Here is a 14,500-nt window from a genome sequence, read left to right as displayed (position 1 = left end):
GAAGGTGAAGGGACCAAAACTACTTTAATTCAGTTAAGTTGTGGTTTCATAATTTGAACCAGTCTCGTATGCTTCGTTGGTCTCTTAAAAGATGAAATATAGAAGTGTTTTCCATTTGCTTCAGCATTCCCCTTTCGATTTTGAGACAAAAATGAAATGACAGACCCTTTTTGCTGAAAAATTGTTCACTGTTATGTCAGAGAAAGGGTGTGCTAGATCAGCAGACCTTTGAAGGTTAACCACACAATGAAGAGAAGATAGAATTGTAGGCTGTTACTTTGAAAAGCACAATTCCATGCTGCTAAACCGTGCATCTGAAGTCGGGTGAGAGAGCGCACCATTCCTGATCATACTTCGACATTGTGTTCCTGTTTCATCAGAAACCCCACAATGCATCACATTTTATATGAATGACATCAGAATGATTAACAAAAGTGCTAGATCGTGGCCTTCTCTCTGGTTAAGAATACTGCATAGATGTTTGATGGAATGTAAACAATAGAATGGAAAATAACATCAATGACCACTTTCCTAAAGCTAAAAAATTGCATCAAATGGGAGATAGGTAACCTGGATTTATTAAAAACAGAGGGGACACAGGTTTCTATCTGTAAGGAAACAGATCGTGGATTGGTGCACAACAATCTCATCTGAAACTTAGTAGAATCATACTGTGAGGAAATTTGCTTTGCAATACGAGCTTAAAGTCAGAGCACCCAATGTGGTGAAACCAAGACCTGGTATCTGTTTCCCAATTTGGTTTTTAAAAACCTTTCCTTCTGTAGTTAATGAAGACCAAAATATAGCTTAACATTTTTTTTAAAAAAAAAGTGTTTATGGCTAGCCTACAGCAAAAGTCAGAAGATCTCCAGTCTTGCTGCTTGTGTTGTATAAAACGGCCCTTGAGATACTCAAGCCATTCCTATAGGGGTAATACATAAATAACTTGAAAGTAAAGATAAAAGTATTTTTGTGGTTCCCCCAGTAGCCAATATATGGATATATGATTTGTTTTATCAGCCCAATATTGAATATCAGGATTAACATAATTTCTTATTGAATATCAATATTCTCATATTCGATATGCACATCTATAAGAAATGGAAGATTATTCTTAATGTTTAAATTAAATATACAGATGATGCTCAAGTTACACATATTGAATTGGAAGTGTGGTTAAAGAACTTTCTCTCGTATTGCCTGGAGATTGTTATGGTCTGAAAATAATTCAATCTCAACATGACAGTGTAGCTTTGCATCTGATAATCTACTAGTTCTCGACTTATAACCATTCATTCATCAACAATTTCAAGTTATGAGAGCCTTGGAAAAGGGACTTGCCACCTCTCCTCAGAGTTACCACCCGTGTAATCACATGATTGCAATTTGAGCACTTGGCAGCCAGCTTGCATTTATAATGATAGCAGCATCTTGCAGTCATGTGATCACGGTTTGCGACTTTCCCAGCCAGCTTTCAACAAGCAATGTCAATTGGAGAAGCCAGATTTACTCAATGCAGGGTTCCTGAAACTTGGCTACTTTAAGACTTGTGGACTTCAACTCCCAGAATTCCCCAGCCAGCCACAAGTCTTAAAGTGGCCAAGTTTCAGGAACCCTGACTTAATGTGATTCACTTAACAACATGTGATTCACTTAATAATGAGCCCTGGTGGCAAAGTGATTGGAACACAGTATTGCAGGTTAACTCTGCTCACTTTGCCAGTAGTTCGATTCCTTTCATCCTGACCGGTTCAAGGTTGACTCAGCCTTCCATCTTTCCTAGGTTGGTAAAATAAAAACCCAGGTTGTTGGGGGTAATATGCTGATTCTGTAAACCACTTAGAGAGGGCTGTAAAGCACTGTGAAGCGGTATATAAGTCTAAGTGCTATTGCTATTAATATCCATGGGTAAAATGCAATAAAATCAGGTCTGGTCACGTGATGACTCAGTAATGACTGCATCACTTGGTGACCAAAATTCTGGTCCCAATTGTGGTTGTAAGTCAAGAATTACCTGTATTCCATTTTTTGGTTTGGATGGGTCACACCTGCTCCCATGTCACACCTCTGCTCCGTGAGCTGCATTGGTTGCCAGTTGTCATTACAAGGTACTAGTAATGGTGTTTAAGGCCCTACATGGCATGGGTCCGGAGTACCTTAGGGAACACCTGCTGCCGGCATCAACTTCCCTTCGCCCTGTGCGTTCCCACAGAGAGGGCCTCCTCAGGGTGCCACCGATCAGAGAATGTTGATTGGTGGCCCCCAGGGGGAGATCCTTCTCTGTGGGCGCCCCGGAGCTATGGAATCAGTTACCGGTTGAGCTCCGGATGGCGCCCGATCTTCGCTCCTTCCGTCGCGATCTAAAGACATTCTTATTTGAACAAGCCGGCCTGGCCTGATGGGGGATGGGCGGGGTTTTATTGTTATTTTAATATTTGTATTTACTGTTTTTAGTGGGCATATATTTAATCCTTTTTTAACTTTTGTAACTCTGTATTTTTTATGCTTGCCCTGTTCACCGCCCTGAGTCCTTCGGGAGAAGGGCGGTATATAAATAAAATTATTATTATTATTATTATTATTATTATTATTATTATTATTATTATTATTATTATTATTATTATTATTATTATTATTATTATTATTATTATTATTTGGTATCTTCTTGAAGAGCTTTTGCTCAAGGAACAACCAGCTGCGGCTAAAAGGGCTTTTGCTCAGCTCCATCCTGGTGCCAGTTGCAGCTTTTTTCCAGCTCAGAAAAACTTTCTTTAAGATTATTCATTCCTTAGTCATTTTTTTCTTTGGATTCTGCAATGTGCTGCATGTAGGCTTGTCTTTGAAGACTATCTGGAAGTTCTAGCTGCCTCAGGATGCATCAGCTTGGACATTTATGAATACCAATATTTTGCCCATACAACACAGTTGCCTCAAGAATTGCACTATTAGTTAGTTTCCATGCGCAATTCAAAATACTACTGGTCATCTTAAATCTCCTCTTGGCTTGGGTTCCGGGTATCTTTGGGAGTGTCCAGTCTATTATATCTTTCTAGTAAGAGCTGGAAACTGTGAAAACTCTCTCTGACTTCCTGCTTGGAGAGAGTTCTATCTGCAGGGATCTTGGGCCTTCTCTGTAACTCACTCTGTCACACGCTCTTCTATAATGTTCCCCTGAAGACCAAGCCAGTACCATTCCTTCTGAGCTTTCAAAAGCAGTCAAGATTTCCAGCAAGTCTTTGGGATCTAATGTATAAAATGGATCCTCCTAGGACAGACATGTCAAACACAAGGCCCGGGGGCCGGATCCGGCCCGCGAAGTGGTTTCATGCGGCCCGCGAAGCCATCCTGGAAACAGTGAGGGAACGGTCCCCATTGCCTTGGCCCTGGCCCAGAGACCCTCCTTCTGCCAGAGACCCTCAGATCTGTCCCACTCCTGCCCAGGCCCCCATAGGCACCCTTGATGAGAACGATGTAGAGCTGGCCACGCCCACCCAGTAGGCCATATGCACTCTAGCCATGCCCACCCAGTAGGCCACGCCCACCCTGGCCATACCCACCTGGCCCCCTGAGGGCAACCACAATGCTGATGCGGCCCTCAATGAAATTGAGTTTGACACCCCTGTCCTAGGAGGAATGGTGGCAGTTCCAGGGGAATTCTGGCAGTTAAGAGTCCACACATTTTTAAATTGCTGGGGTTGAGAAATACTGCCCTAAAATATTGCAGGGGAAATTTTCCAATTTCTTTAGAATTAATGTTGCCACAGCTTGTTTGGTTTTTTTTTTTTTGCTCCTATAGCTACACCAGGCAAGCTATTAAGCTGATTATTAATCCATATTTGTTTTCTTCTCATGACATAAAATTCATATGATACTAATTTTGAAAATAAGTGCTACTTTTTAAAAAAAAATAGTAAAAGATTAAAACGATTAATCGGATTATTTTGTTTCAAGGATTACATGATCATCAGCAAGTTGTTTTGTGCTAGTTTAGTCATTCGTAATGGGAGAAGCCTGGGAGTTTCCCTTTTGCAAAATCTTTTTTTTCTCTTGACTATGTTTAAGCAGCTTTTTCTACTGTAGGGAGTTGTGATGAAGGGATAAGCTATTGAATGTACTTGTTCAATTAACTGTAAATTTTGACCTTCTTTATAAGACACAGAATAGTTTGCAAATAAGTATATGAAATTCAAAACATTTCAGGTAACTTTAATAATGCTAGAATCCAGCTACGTCATAGTGGCAAACTTTATAATAAATCTTGTTTTCTGATTCTATTAATTTCATGGAATCAAAAAATCAAAACGCCTCCAAATTATATTTTGAGTTCATTTTCCATGACCTTAATGGGTTAGTATGATTCTTCCATATTTTACTTTCATAACAAGCCAAAGTGGTAGGTTACACTAGAGAAAGACATCTCAATGTTATTTGGATGCTTATAAGAAGCAAGATAAGTGCAGCTGATAATTTTATTTCCTTGTCTCCTCTTTGTTACAGATGCTCGTGACACTGAACAACTAAAACAGAATAACATTACACACATTCTTTCAATTCATGACAGTGCTCGGCCCATGTTGGAGGTAGGATAAGAAACTCACCAAACTTAAACCAATGTGGTATCAGTAGGAATAAGCAGGCAAATGCTGTTTTAGCATTAGTACAATATTAACTTAGGACTATTTCTATAAAAGACTGTGGATAAGAGGAAGGAGGAAGTTGTTCAACAAAGATTGTGTAGGTGCAAGAAGGGGGCTTTTTCTCAAGAACTCTGATTACCATTTTTCCATTAATCTGCTCAAATGAGTCTAATGTCATAATCACGTCATGATACGTCAGTGTCATCTAACTTCCATGTGATTTAACCAGTGTTGATTGTCATTGTACTTCTGAATATCTGATTATCATCAAATGGGACTACAAATGGCAATGTGTATTCCTCCAGACTTTGAACCTCAGCTACTATCAGCTTTTGCGAGTATGGCCAATGGTAAAGAATGATGGAAGTTGTAGTTCTAAACAATAATGTGGCCCATTTCTCGGGGTTCTGTTAAAAAAATAATTAGATCCTATAAATCATAAAACTTTGTTCATCCCAACTTTCAAGATTGAAGATATGTGTCTGTTTTATTGCATAGTCAAAACATTAATGGGAATGTTACTCTATGTATATCCTGTAATTAAAACTTGTCAAGTGAAATATATAATTATATATTATATATTATATATATAATATATAATATATAATTATTTTTTTTGGCTTGCTAACAGAATAAAGGGAGCCAAAAAAATTTACACAAATATGAGCTGCCACTGCTGTGGCTACTGCCTGTAGATGGCCTTGGGCTAGGCTGAAACAGGAAATAAGATTTGTCCCGTGTCTGGGACTAAGCAAGTGCACTCTAAATACTTAACAAACATTTAAAACACACACACACACACACACACACACACACACACACACACACACACACACACCTATCTATCTTTCATTTATATCCCCTTAAGATCAGTAAGCTTAGTCTGGGATCTGGTGATATATAAGCCTTGAGACAGAAAGAATGTGTACATGACAGTACAAAAAGTCCTTGACTTATAGTTATAACCATTCATTTAGTGACCATTCAAAGTTAAAATGGCACTGAAAAAAGTGACTTGTGTCCATTTTTCACTCTTAACAACTGTTGCAGCATCCTAATGGTCACGTGATCAAAATTCAGATGCTTAGTAAAAAATTGGATTGGCAGGTAGAAGAGAGTACATTGATCAAATAATGAGACATAGTGTCTGGAGAGTGTTGATAACAGTAAACTGTCCTTAAACGTGGAGCGAACACAATTTGAAAGACTAGTAGTGGCATTTTCTCTTTTTTGGTATTGCAAAATGGTCTTTGGTCTTTTCATGATCACAGGAGTTTTATTCATATTATGAATTTCAGTAAACATTCTAGAAATAAACAAATACACTAGAACTCTATTAAAAATGAAGTTATCCTTCAGAATATATAGTATACTTCCATTTCATTCTTTTTCCTAAAGGAGGAACAAGCTTTCCGCCTGTGTTTATTTTATTTAGTTGGTAAGACTGTAAAATAAATAGAATGAGCTCCTTGTGGTAGACATGAATCCCACCTACACATCAAGAAAGAGTTGAATTCTCTTTGAACATGATTGCTAGGAACTGATGGTATAGCGCCTACCGTTTTAAAGCAGGAAGCATATAAAATTTGTACTGTGAGGTTTAAATCTGGCATATCAAAGTTAAAATACAGAGATGCCACTCTCCTTTTAAGACCCAGTCCTACAATTTATGAGATGTGATTCTACCAGTTTGAGGTCTCTTTCTCCATGTTGACAGCCTTTGGTAATCAAATGATGCTTACATCTGTTACATGGAAATAAGTTTATAAATCCAGAAACAGAGAATATCATAGATACAGCAAGCTTACAACAGGCCACATATCTTCACAGATCTAACTCCCATAAATATAGTGATCTGAATTAAAATAGATTAAAATAGAAGATTTTTTAAAAAAAAACAATAAAAGAAAGAGAGGACTTCAGCTAGTGCTTCCCAGAAATTAGTAAAATTTTGTGATGGAGAGCACTGCACTAGTATCTCATAGCTATTCATTGTGCTTTGTTTGAGAGAGCTGTATGTAGAAGAAGTTTGGAGTAACCTTGGATTCCATTAATGCTGAATTTTGGTACAGGGCTGGAAATGAAATTTTTAAGTCAATGTTCTTCGTTCTTCAGTAGTAGCTACTGAGATGGCTGAGATTATACATTTTTTTGTACACATTTGTGCCAACTCCTTAGAAAATCTCACTGGCTTTTCTTTAAACACCAGCGACCAAATTACATTTTTGCTTATTTCTGCTTAAAGCATACAAGAATTGAAGTTAAAATGTAAGGACTTTTTTCATCTGAAGTATTTAAGATGAAATATTTATCTTCTCTCATCTCACAGGAAGTTAGCTATCCTAACTGAGGTTCATTTAGATTGTCCTTAATATCCTTTATTAATAAGAAGACTTTTAAAAATAGTTTAAAACTTCATAACTGTAGTCTTATGGGAAATGTTGCTGTAAATATTACCAGATCCTGAACCATAATTACCATTGTGCCAACACAAATTTACAGTGTGAAGATTCAGAAATAATATATCGGAAGCATTTAAATCCTAAATGTTTCCATGTTTTCATTAAAACTCTTCTATATGTACCTTACATATTAGCAAGCCCATTTGACTTTTAATCCTGTTCACAAAACTAAATGTAGTTCTTCCATCTTTTTTATTCCTAAGGAGTCAAACAAAATCAACATTTGAAAATAAATAACATAAATAAATTTGTTGATCTGGGAGAAGTTTACTAATCTTCAGTGGGGAAGTCTCTTCTTAATCTTTTTAGAGAAAAACTTAAGTTTCAATGATGTGGGTGCTTTTTTCTGAAATGGCTTTGAGTCTTTGGCTTACTAGTTACTTTGATACAATATTCCAATGATATTATATGACCTTTATAGACATTTCTGTATAATCTAAACTGGAGAGATTCATTTAATTTTTTTAAAAGCAAATACACCCCAAAAAATATGATTCAGCAATTGTTTCACTAATGTCAAGATCAAACAAGCTTTGTGATATATTCAGAGTAGTAACATATTGCATAACCCCCAACCCTTCGTGGTATGTGTTTGCATATGTGTAACAATCTGTTTTCTTCATATAGTAGGATGCTCATCTTCAGTGGTGAAGTAACGGTACATTGGCTTCACTTATTGCTGGAATGTTTGAATATTTTCAATAATAAAATGAGTCAAGAATTTCATGTTTTACCCTGGGTGACTGCTCTTTAAACCAACTGAAAGGACAAAGGAACAAAGTTACTCTTCCCCCACCTGCCCTATTTGGTCCTGTAGTTGCGCTGGCCAGAACTCTTAATAACCTCTTGTTGTTTTAGTTTTGAGAAAACCATGAGAAACCAACTGCTTCCTACTTGGGCCGTTTCTGACGAAATGTCCCTCATGAAAGAAGAGTATCCATTCCTCATCTGTTGATGTGGCATGTCAAAATAACATATGGGGGCTTTTTGGGTTAACCTGAAAGAACTTTGCCAGGTGTTTGAGGCTTCTTATTTGCATCTGGCTTCACAATTAGGTACCCTGAAGTTTTGTTTTTGGCTGTTAAAAATATTTCTTAGAAGTCATCGTTGAAAAAATTTACATAAATTTTAATACCGAGAAGTGCTATGCCAAAAATAATGTAATGCTTATTGCTCCCTCTCCCCCCTTCTCCCCCCCTTCTTGTTTATTTCAGTCTAGAAATTTGTACTGAGGTTCAGACGGTTAAAAGATTTCTTTATTACCCTTTAAATTAAAAAAAGTAGTAATTCATTGATCTGTAAATGGATAGGGAACAGAAATGTAAAGTTATTGTAGTGTCTAAGAGAACTTGCAAAATGGACATCCAGGTTCCTATAAATTGGTTGTCTCATTCAAAAGAATATATTTTCTAATTCTAAACATAATTATAGAAAATGTCTTTAACAGAATGTGCTTAAAATTCAATGGCCACATTTTCAGCATGTGGATTATTAATTTTATGCAATCAAGCAATACACTGTCAGCTAAAAGCAATTCTTATGAAAGAATTGAAGGGTTTTAATATGACTTGTTTGCTCAAGCAATACACTTTGTCATCTAAAAATTCTTATGAAACGGATTATAGAAGGGTTTTAATGTGACTTGTTTGCTGCATCTGTGATTGTTTGAAAGTAAAAGATTTCCTATTGACTTCATTTTTTTAACAGATTAGCCACAGCAATAGTTATTTCTAGGCGTTCTTTGAACCGTATAAAACTTGAATGAATGTCGTGATCTCATATTTTTGACATTTAGATTTTCCTTTCTCAAGTTCTACTTTAAAAATAACAATCGTACAGTTTATCCATTCCATTAAGTAGAATTTATACCCAGGTTGCTACTAAAAATTAAGAAGAGATTTTAAAAAATCCAGATAAAAACAAGATTAACTGTAGACAAGAATGATGATTATGTGGTAACCAAAGTGGAATTGCATGTTCCATGGTTCTGTAACTCTTAAAGCAAAATAAAACGCCTTTTTAAAATATTAAACAAAATATACATATTAATATATTTGTAAAACTTTGTAAAGTTTTGTAAAATTTGTAAAACTTTGTTTTACACCTATAATTTGTGATTAAAAATCCAATAAATATAGTTCATGTGAACTATAAATTACCTAGCTTAAAATATTGTCATGGTTATATTCTAAATAAAGTGTATATTTGGATATATATGTAATCTGAAATTCTTGGACATGCTAATAAATTAAGCATAGTGTTTCCAAAACAGGCTTTGAGCAAATTTTCCTCAAACAGTTCCTCAAGGTCTATTGAACTGGTACGATTTTCTAGGCAGTGAGTACGCATGTTAGAAATTTGGCTGAACTGGCTGCCAAACTTGAAAGAAGCAGCTCTTGAAATCAGAAGACTTGCGCTAGTTTTGTTAACTCTCCCTTTGTATCGGTTTAACTGTTTTCTTGACTTTCAGGGCCTAAGAGAAATAAAAGGTTTATGCTTGTGGTTACTTTTGTCTAATGAAATAGAAAACTGAGAGGAAAATGAATTTATTGGCTTCCCATTCTGTCAAGCAGATTTAGATGCATTGGAATTTGGAAGAGTGGATCTAGAGTCTGGCTTTTGCCAGAAAGTGCATTCGGTTACCTGTTGTTTTATATGCTCCTGGGGCTATCCCAGCATCCTGATATGACCGTTTTTCTGGTGTTTTCGTTTATAGGATGTGCTCCATTGCCATTTCGCGAAATTCCTACTCACAGGTGCTGCCTGGAGAGAATGAGTGTGAAACTACTTCTGCTTGATTGTTTTGCATGCGTACAGGGCTGTGTTTGCTGACACTTTCCAGAGTATCTACACTATTATTTGTTATCCATATTCTGATTTCCAATGCTTACTCAAAGAAGAAACCCCTTTGTAGTCTTCTTTCCATCCATTTCTGGACACATCCAGATGCTGCAAAGATGCTATTGAATCAGGTGGTACCAGCCAGAACAGTGTCTGCTGGCAAAAATATTGCATGAATAGCAGAACTTCATGGGGGACAATAAGTGTGTGTGTGTGTGTGTGTGTGTGTGTGTGTGTGTGTGTGTGTATGTATATGTATATATACATATACAAAAAAATTAGAGGAACTTTGCAAGTTTTGGAATAGCAAAGCCAGATCTCTTTCTCTTTCAGTAGTTTGTTAGATTTCTTCCAAAAATTCAAAGCATAGCATTCTCATCTCCCATTTTTCCAACAACAATCTTCTGGGCTATATTGGTCCAGAGGCTCCAATGAACATCCTTGACTAAGGATGGACTCAAATATGAGTCTTCATTAACCATGATGACACACTGGTTTCTCTTTCATTTGGAGTAGAACATAATTCTGGAAATGTTATAAGTTTTTCCAAATTATGTAGACTATAGTAGTGGTATTTGCACTCACCTGTAAATAAATGTTTACCCCTTTTTGTGCCCACTCTACCTATTTCCTGAAACTGAAATAGCTTTCATCCAGTCAAAATGGTTCCTAATTCTGCCCCTTCTACTTACTAAAATTATCAGGAAAGTAAGGCTGAACAATTGCAGGATGCTACAAATGCTGGATTAATCTCCAGAAAAACAGATAAGATTTGTGATAAAATAGCTCAAGAGGCCTACTTGGTGTTTGTCACAGAGACTTTCATTGTAGAAGTTGATTGCCTGATGCAAAGTGAATGCATACGACACACTATTTACATCTGTCAGTATACTGCATTGGGAAAGAATCAGTGGACATCAAGTATTGGAGAATAAATAATATAGCGATATGTACTTCCATGGTTATAGAAGCCAAGTTTAAGAGAGTTTTTTGAGAGTAGCAGAATGTAGGATTACCACAGTGTCTGTTTTTTAAAAGGGTCTCTGATTATAGGAACTGACTATACATAATAAATAGATTCATTCTATTAATGAACTGATAGAGGCAGGAGTAAAAATTATTACACCACAAAGAATATTGTGGGCCAAGAAGATGTACAAAACTGACTATATTAAAACTGTAGTAATATGCAAAAAGTTAACAAAGTAGCTTTTAACTTGTTAGTAGGTGAGGGGAATATTTCTCTAATGAGTATACAATGTACAGCCCACCAATGCCTTGAGTATCCTTAGTACTTTCCAAAGGTTGCAGTTCAGTTGTAATTTTAATATGACAGAAGTGGAAAATTATTAAACATATGGGGAATAATCAAATTAATTGTTTTTAATCAAGTAAATCACATTTAGATTTTTTCTTGACCGCATCTGCTTTTTGTGGTATGGCTGCTCAAATGCCTTTAGATTTTGGATTTAGGTCCCTGCTTAATAGTTGGGGGAAATAATGGTTTTGCAGCAAAGTTTAGGCATAGCACCTCCCCATTTCAGCCCCTTCTCCTATCCCCATAAGTAGGAAGGGTGATAATATGAATCGCTAGGAAAAAAAATCTGAATGTACAAGCTAGCTTTCGATTCACCCATCCAGCAGCAAGTATCAATTGTTTTGAAGAGATTTTGAGTTTTCAAAGATTGGGCAGCCTGATGTAAGAATGCTGAAATACATGAGCCATTTTCACGTATGGTTTGTAGGGATTAGCAATCCAGAGGATTGCATAGCTGGTTGTACAGTACTGTCTCCCATATCTGCCAGTGACGAGGCACAGGTAGTTGAGGGAGTTTAATATTATGCTTGTACCTGTTATGGAATTGGGGACTTGAAAAATCAAGGGCACATCATTTGAGGAGATTTATATGTAATGAGATCTTGAACATCTACTTTTCATCCATGAATGTTGACAGGCAGGCTGATCTATGACTTTACTTATTTTCAGTGTCGGTTCTCTTTTACACAGAGAAAGCATCAAAGATGCTTAATGATGTTATTTGAATCCAGCAATATATGATTTTTTCACTTTTCATTCCTTCTGTTTTACATACAATTTTTGGTAAGGGCTGACCAAAACAGTGAATATAGCTTATTAGAAACCAATTAAGACTTTAGGACAGAACTTTAATAATCTTCAAAAAGGAAAGTGTCTATTTTCAAAAGCCCATACTAGACTTTGTTTGATTTTTAAAAAAGTAATGAAAACCAATTATGTATAGCACTGAAAATAATAACCATCTTCCCCACGGGACATATGCATTTTATTTTCCATATTCATGTAAGAAAGGAAGAAATGCATGTCAGACAGTTGGTAAGCAATTTATAGCATTACAATGAAAAAGATACATTAAAATGTGAGAAATAAAAGAAAAAAAGCTGTTTCCATTCCAGCAAAAAATCAGGCTGCATAAAATCTGGTTGATGAATCTTAATCTTAAAATGTTTTCTGGGCACCATCCAGAACAAAAGTAGGTTCCTATCTCTGAATATGTTTTACTACAATTTTCCTTTTTCCTTTCTTTACAGGGAATAAAATACCTATGTATCCCTGCTGCAGATTCACCCTCACAGAATCTGTAAGTATTTAAAGCAGTGATCAATTTCACCACTAGATAATAGTCCAGTGTTGTTTAATGGAAGCAAAATACACCTGATTAGATTTGCAAATATATCTAGCTCCTTGCCTTCTTCAATTTTTGGAAACAACAGCTAATCTTTCTGTTACAATGTGGATACAGGTGTTTGGGAAAACATCACAGGAAATACAAGTCCCTATCTCTGTCATAGGATTTCATTCAGTACATAGTTGTTATAATTATAAAATAAATCAGCTCCAGGTTTTATGGGAAGAAATCTGTAGGATTAGATTAGTAATGGCAGTACTGAATTGAGTCTACTAGCATCTGACTTTGATTAGGAAGGGGGAAGAAACCTGCACAAACCAACTTGTAAAAGTTGGCTTGTGCACAGCAGGTTGTAAAAAGATCAGTCTGAAAAAGAAAGCATGTTCTTGAAGGTTGCATAAACAAAAGGGTAGTTAAATTTCTCTGAAGTAAACTTTTTTAAAAAGACATTTTAAAAGCCAACAACTAAGGAATTAACATAATGTAGCAAAGGAGGTGCTGTGTAGCAGAGTGAGCGCCTGTTACTCGTCCCAGCTTCTGCCAACCTAGCAGTTCGAAAGCACGTAAAAATGCAAGTAGAAAAATGGGGACCACTACGGTGGGAAGGTAACAGCGTTCTGTGCGCCTTTGGCGTCTAGTCATGCCGGCCACATGACCACAGAGACGTCCTCGGACAAGCGCTGGCTCTTCAGCTTTGAAACGGAGATGAGCACCGGCCCCTAGAGTTGGAAACGACTAGCACGCATGTGCGGGGGAACCTTTTTTGTTGTTGTTAGTTGCGAAGTCGTGTCCGACCCATCGCGACCCTATGGACAATGTTCCTCCAGGCTTTACCTTTACCTTTAACAAAGGAGGACATCAAGAAGAAGGTGAAACCTTTTATAAAATGTTTTGGGATGAATTGATGCAAAAGCTGCATATATTAGAAAACACTGTATACAATATTGTAGTCTCTCTGTATTAGGGAAAGCTAAGAAAAGAAAGCATCTATGAATCTTTCCTGTGTCTACTTACGGAAAAAAAATACTTCAAAACTGATACACTGGAAAAGTGATGTATTAATGCAGTTTACTAAAATGGTCCTGTTTGTTGATGTTTTGGTGATTAAAAAGAAGCCACCTTGTAGTGTGTGGTTATGTGTCTGGATAGATGAATAAGAAATAGGTGGCCTTTTTGATGGAAACACTTGTTCTACCCAGAGTAATGACATAGCAGAATTTGCGGCAGCCTCTCAAATATTTAATTATCTCCCTTTCTTTTTGAACCCGCTTAGTCTTTTGAGGGCTATTTAAATGCCTGACCGTCCATAGTACTTGGCTCTTTGGTGTGTACATTTTTGCTGAATCACAGATGAGCCGGGCCTATTCTCAAAAGGCTTTTACTTCATGGCAGAGTTGCTCAGACTTGCAGCTAAAGTGGAATGATACAAGCTGCCCAAGAATATTTGAGCAGCAGCTGTGCTTTGGGTAGCCACTGTTTGTACTTACAAGAGGTAAAGAAGAGGAAGGGGGGGGGAGAGGCACTTCCTGATAATCTGATTTGTAGAGAAACAAAAGTAGTTTCAAAGGGAGCCCACGGAAGGAAGTGGAGCGCTGCCTTTTCGCTCCGAACAGAGTGCTGCCTCTTTCACCCGATGCTTTCGAGATATATTTTTAGCATATTTGCTTCTCTCATAGAACAGTGAGTTCCCAGTTGCACTGCATCAGTTGATGATTTCAGCCCACTGGAAACATCAACAGGACTCATGTTTTTTCCAATCTTTTCCCAAGTGATGGTTCACAGTACACTGCCCACTGCATCAGCTTCTTAAGATGATCCCAATATTCCCCTATGAGAGGCATTTTTGCTCTTTCCATATGGGTCAGTGGTTAAATCCAAAACCAGAATGCTCTTC

The 14,500-nt window shown here is 36.9% G+C and overlaps 1 protein-coding gene across 3 annotated transcripts in view; it reads left to right on the top strand.

The window, feature by feature from the left end:
- The window catches only part of DUSP22 (dual specificity phosphatase 22), a 40,597-nt gene that overhangs the window by 12,005 nt on the left and 14,092 nt on the right, over window positions 1-14,500 (top strand). For all 3 annotated transcript variants that reach the window (XM_081322974.1, XM_081322976.1, XM_081322975.1), the window contains exons 3-4: window positions 4,498-4,580; window positions 12,509-12,558. In XM_081322974.1, coding sequence (XP_081179100.1) covers window positions 4,498-4,580; window positions 12,509-12,558 — 133 coding nt within the window. The remainder of the gene's footprint in view (window positions 1-4,497; window positions 4,581-12,508; window positions 12,559-14,500) is intronic.

Source organism: Vipera berus (genome assembly GCF_964194415.1).
Source record: "Vipera berus genome assembly, chromosome: 3".
NCBI classification, from domain to species: Eukaryota; Metazoa; Chordata; class Lepidosauria; order Squamata; family Viperidae; genus Vipera; species Vipera berus.
Note: the sequence above shows the minus strand (reverse complement) of the source record. Positions and strands in the feature narration are given on the sequence as shown.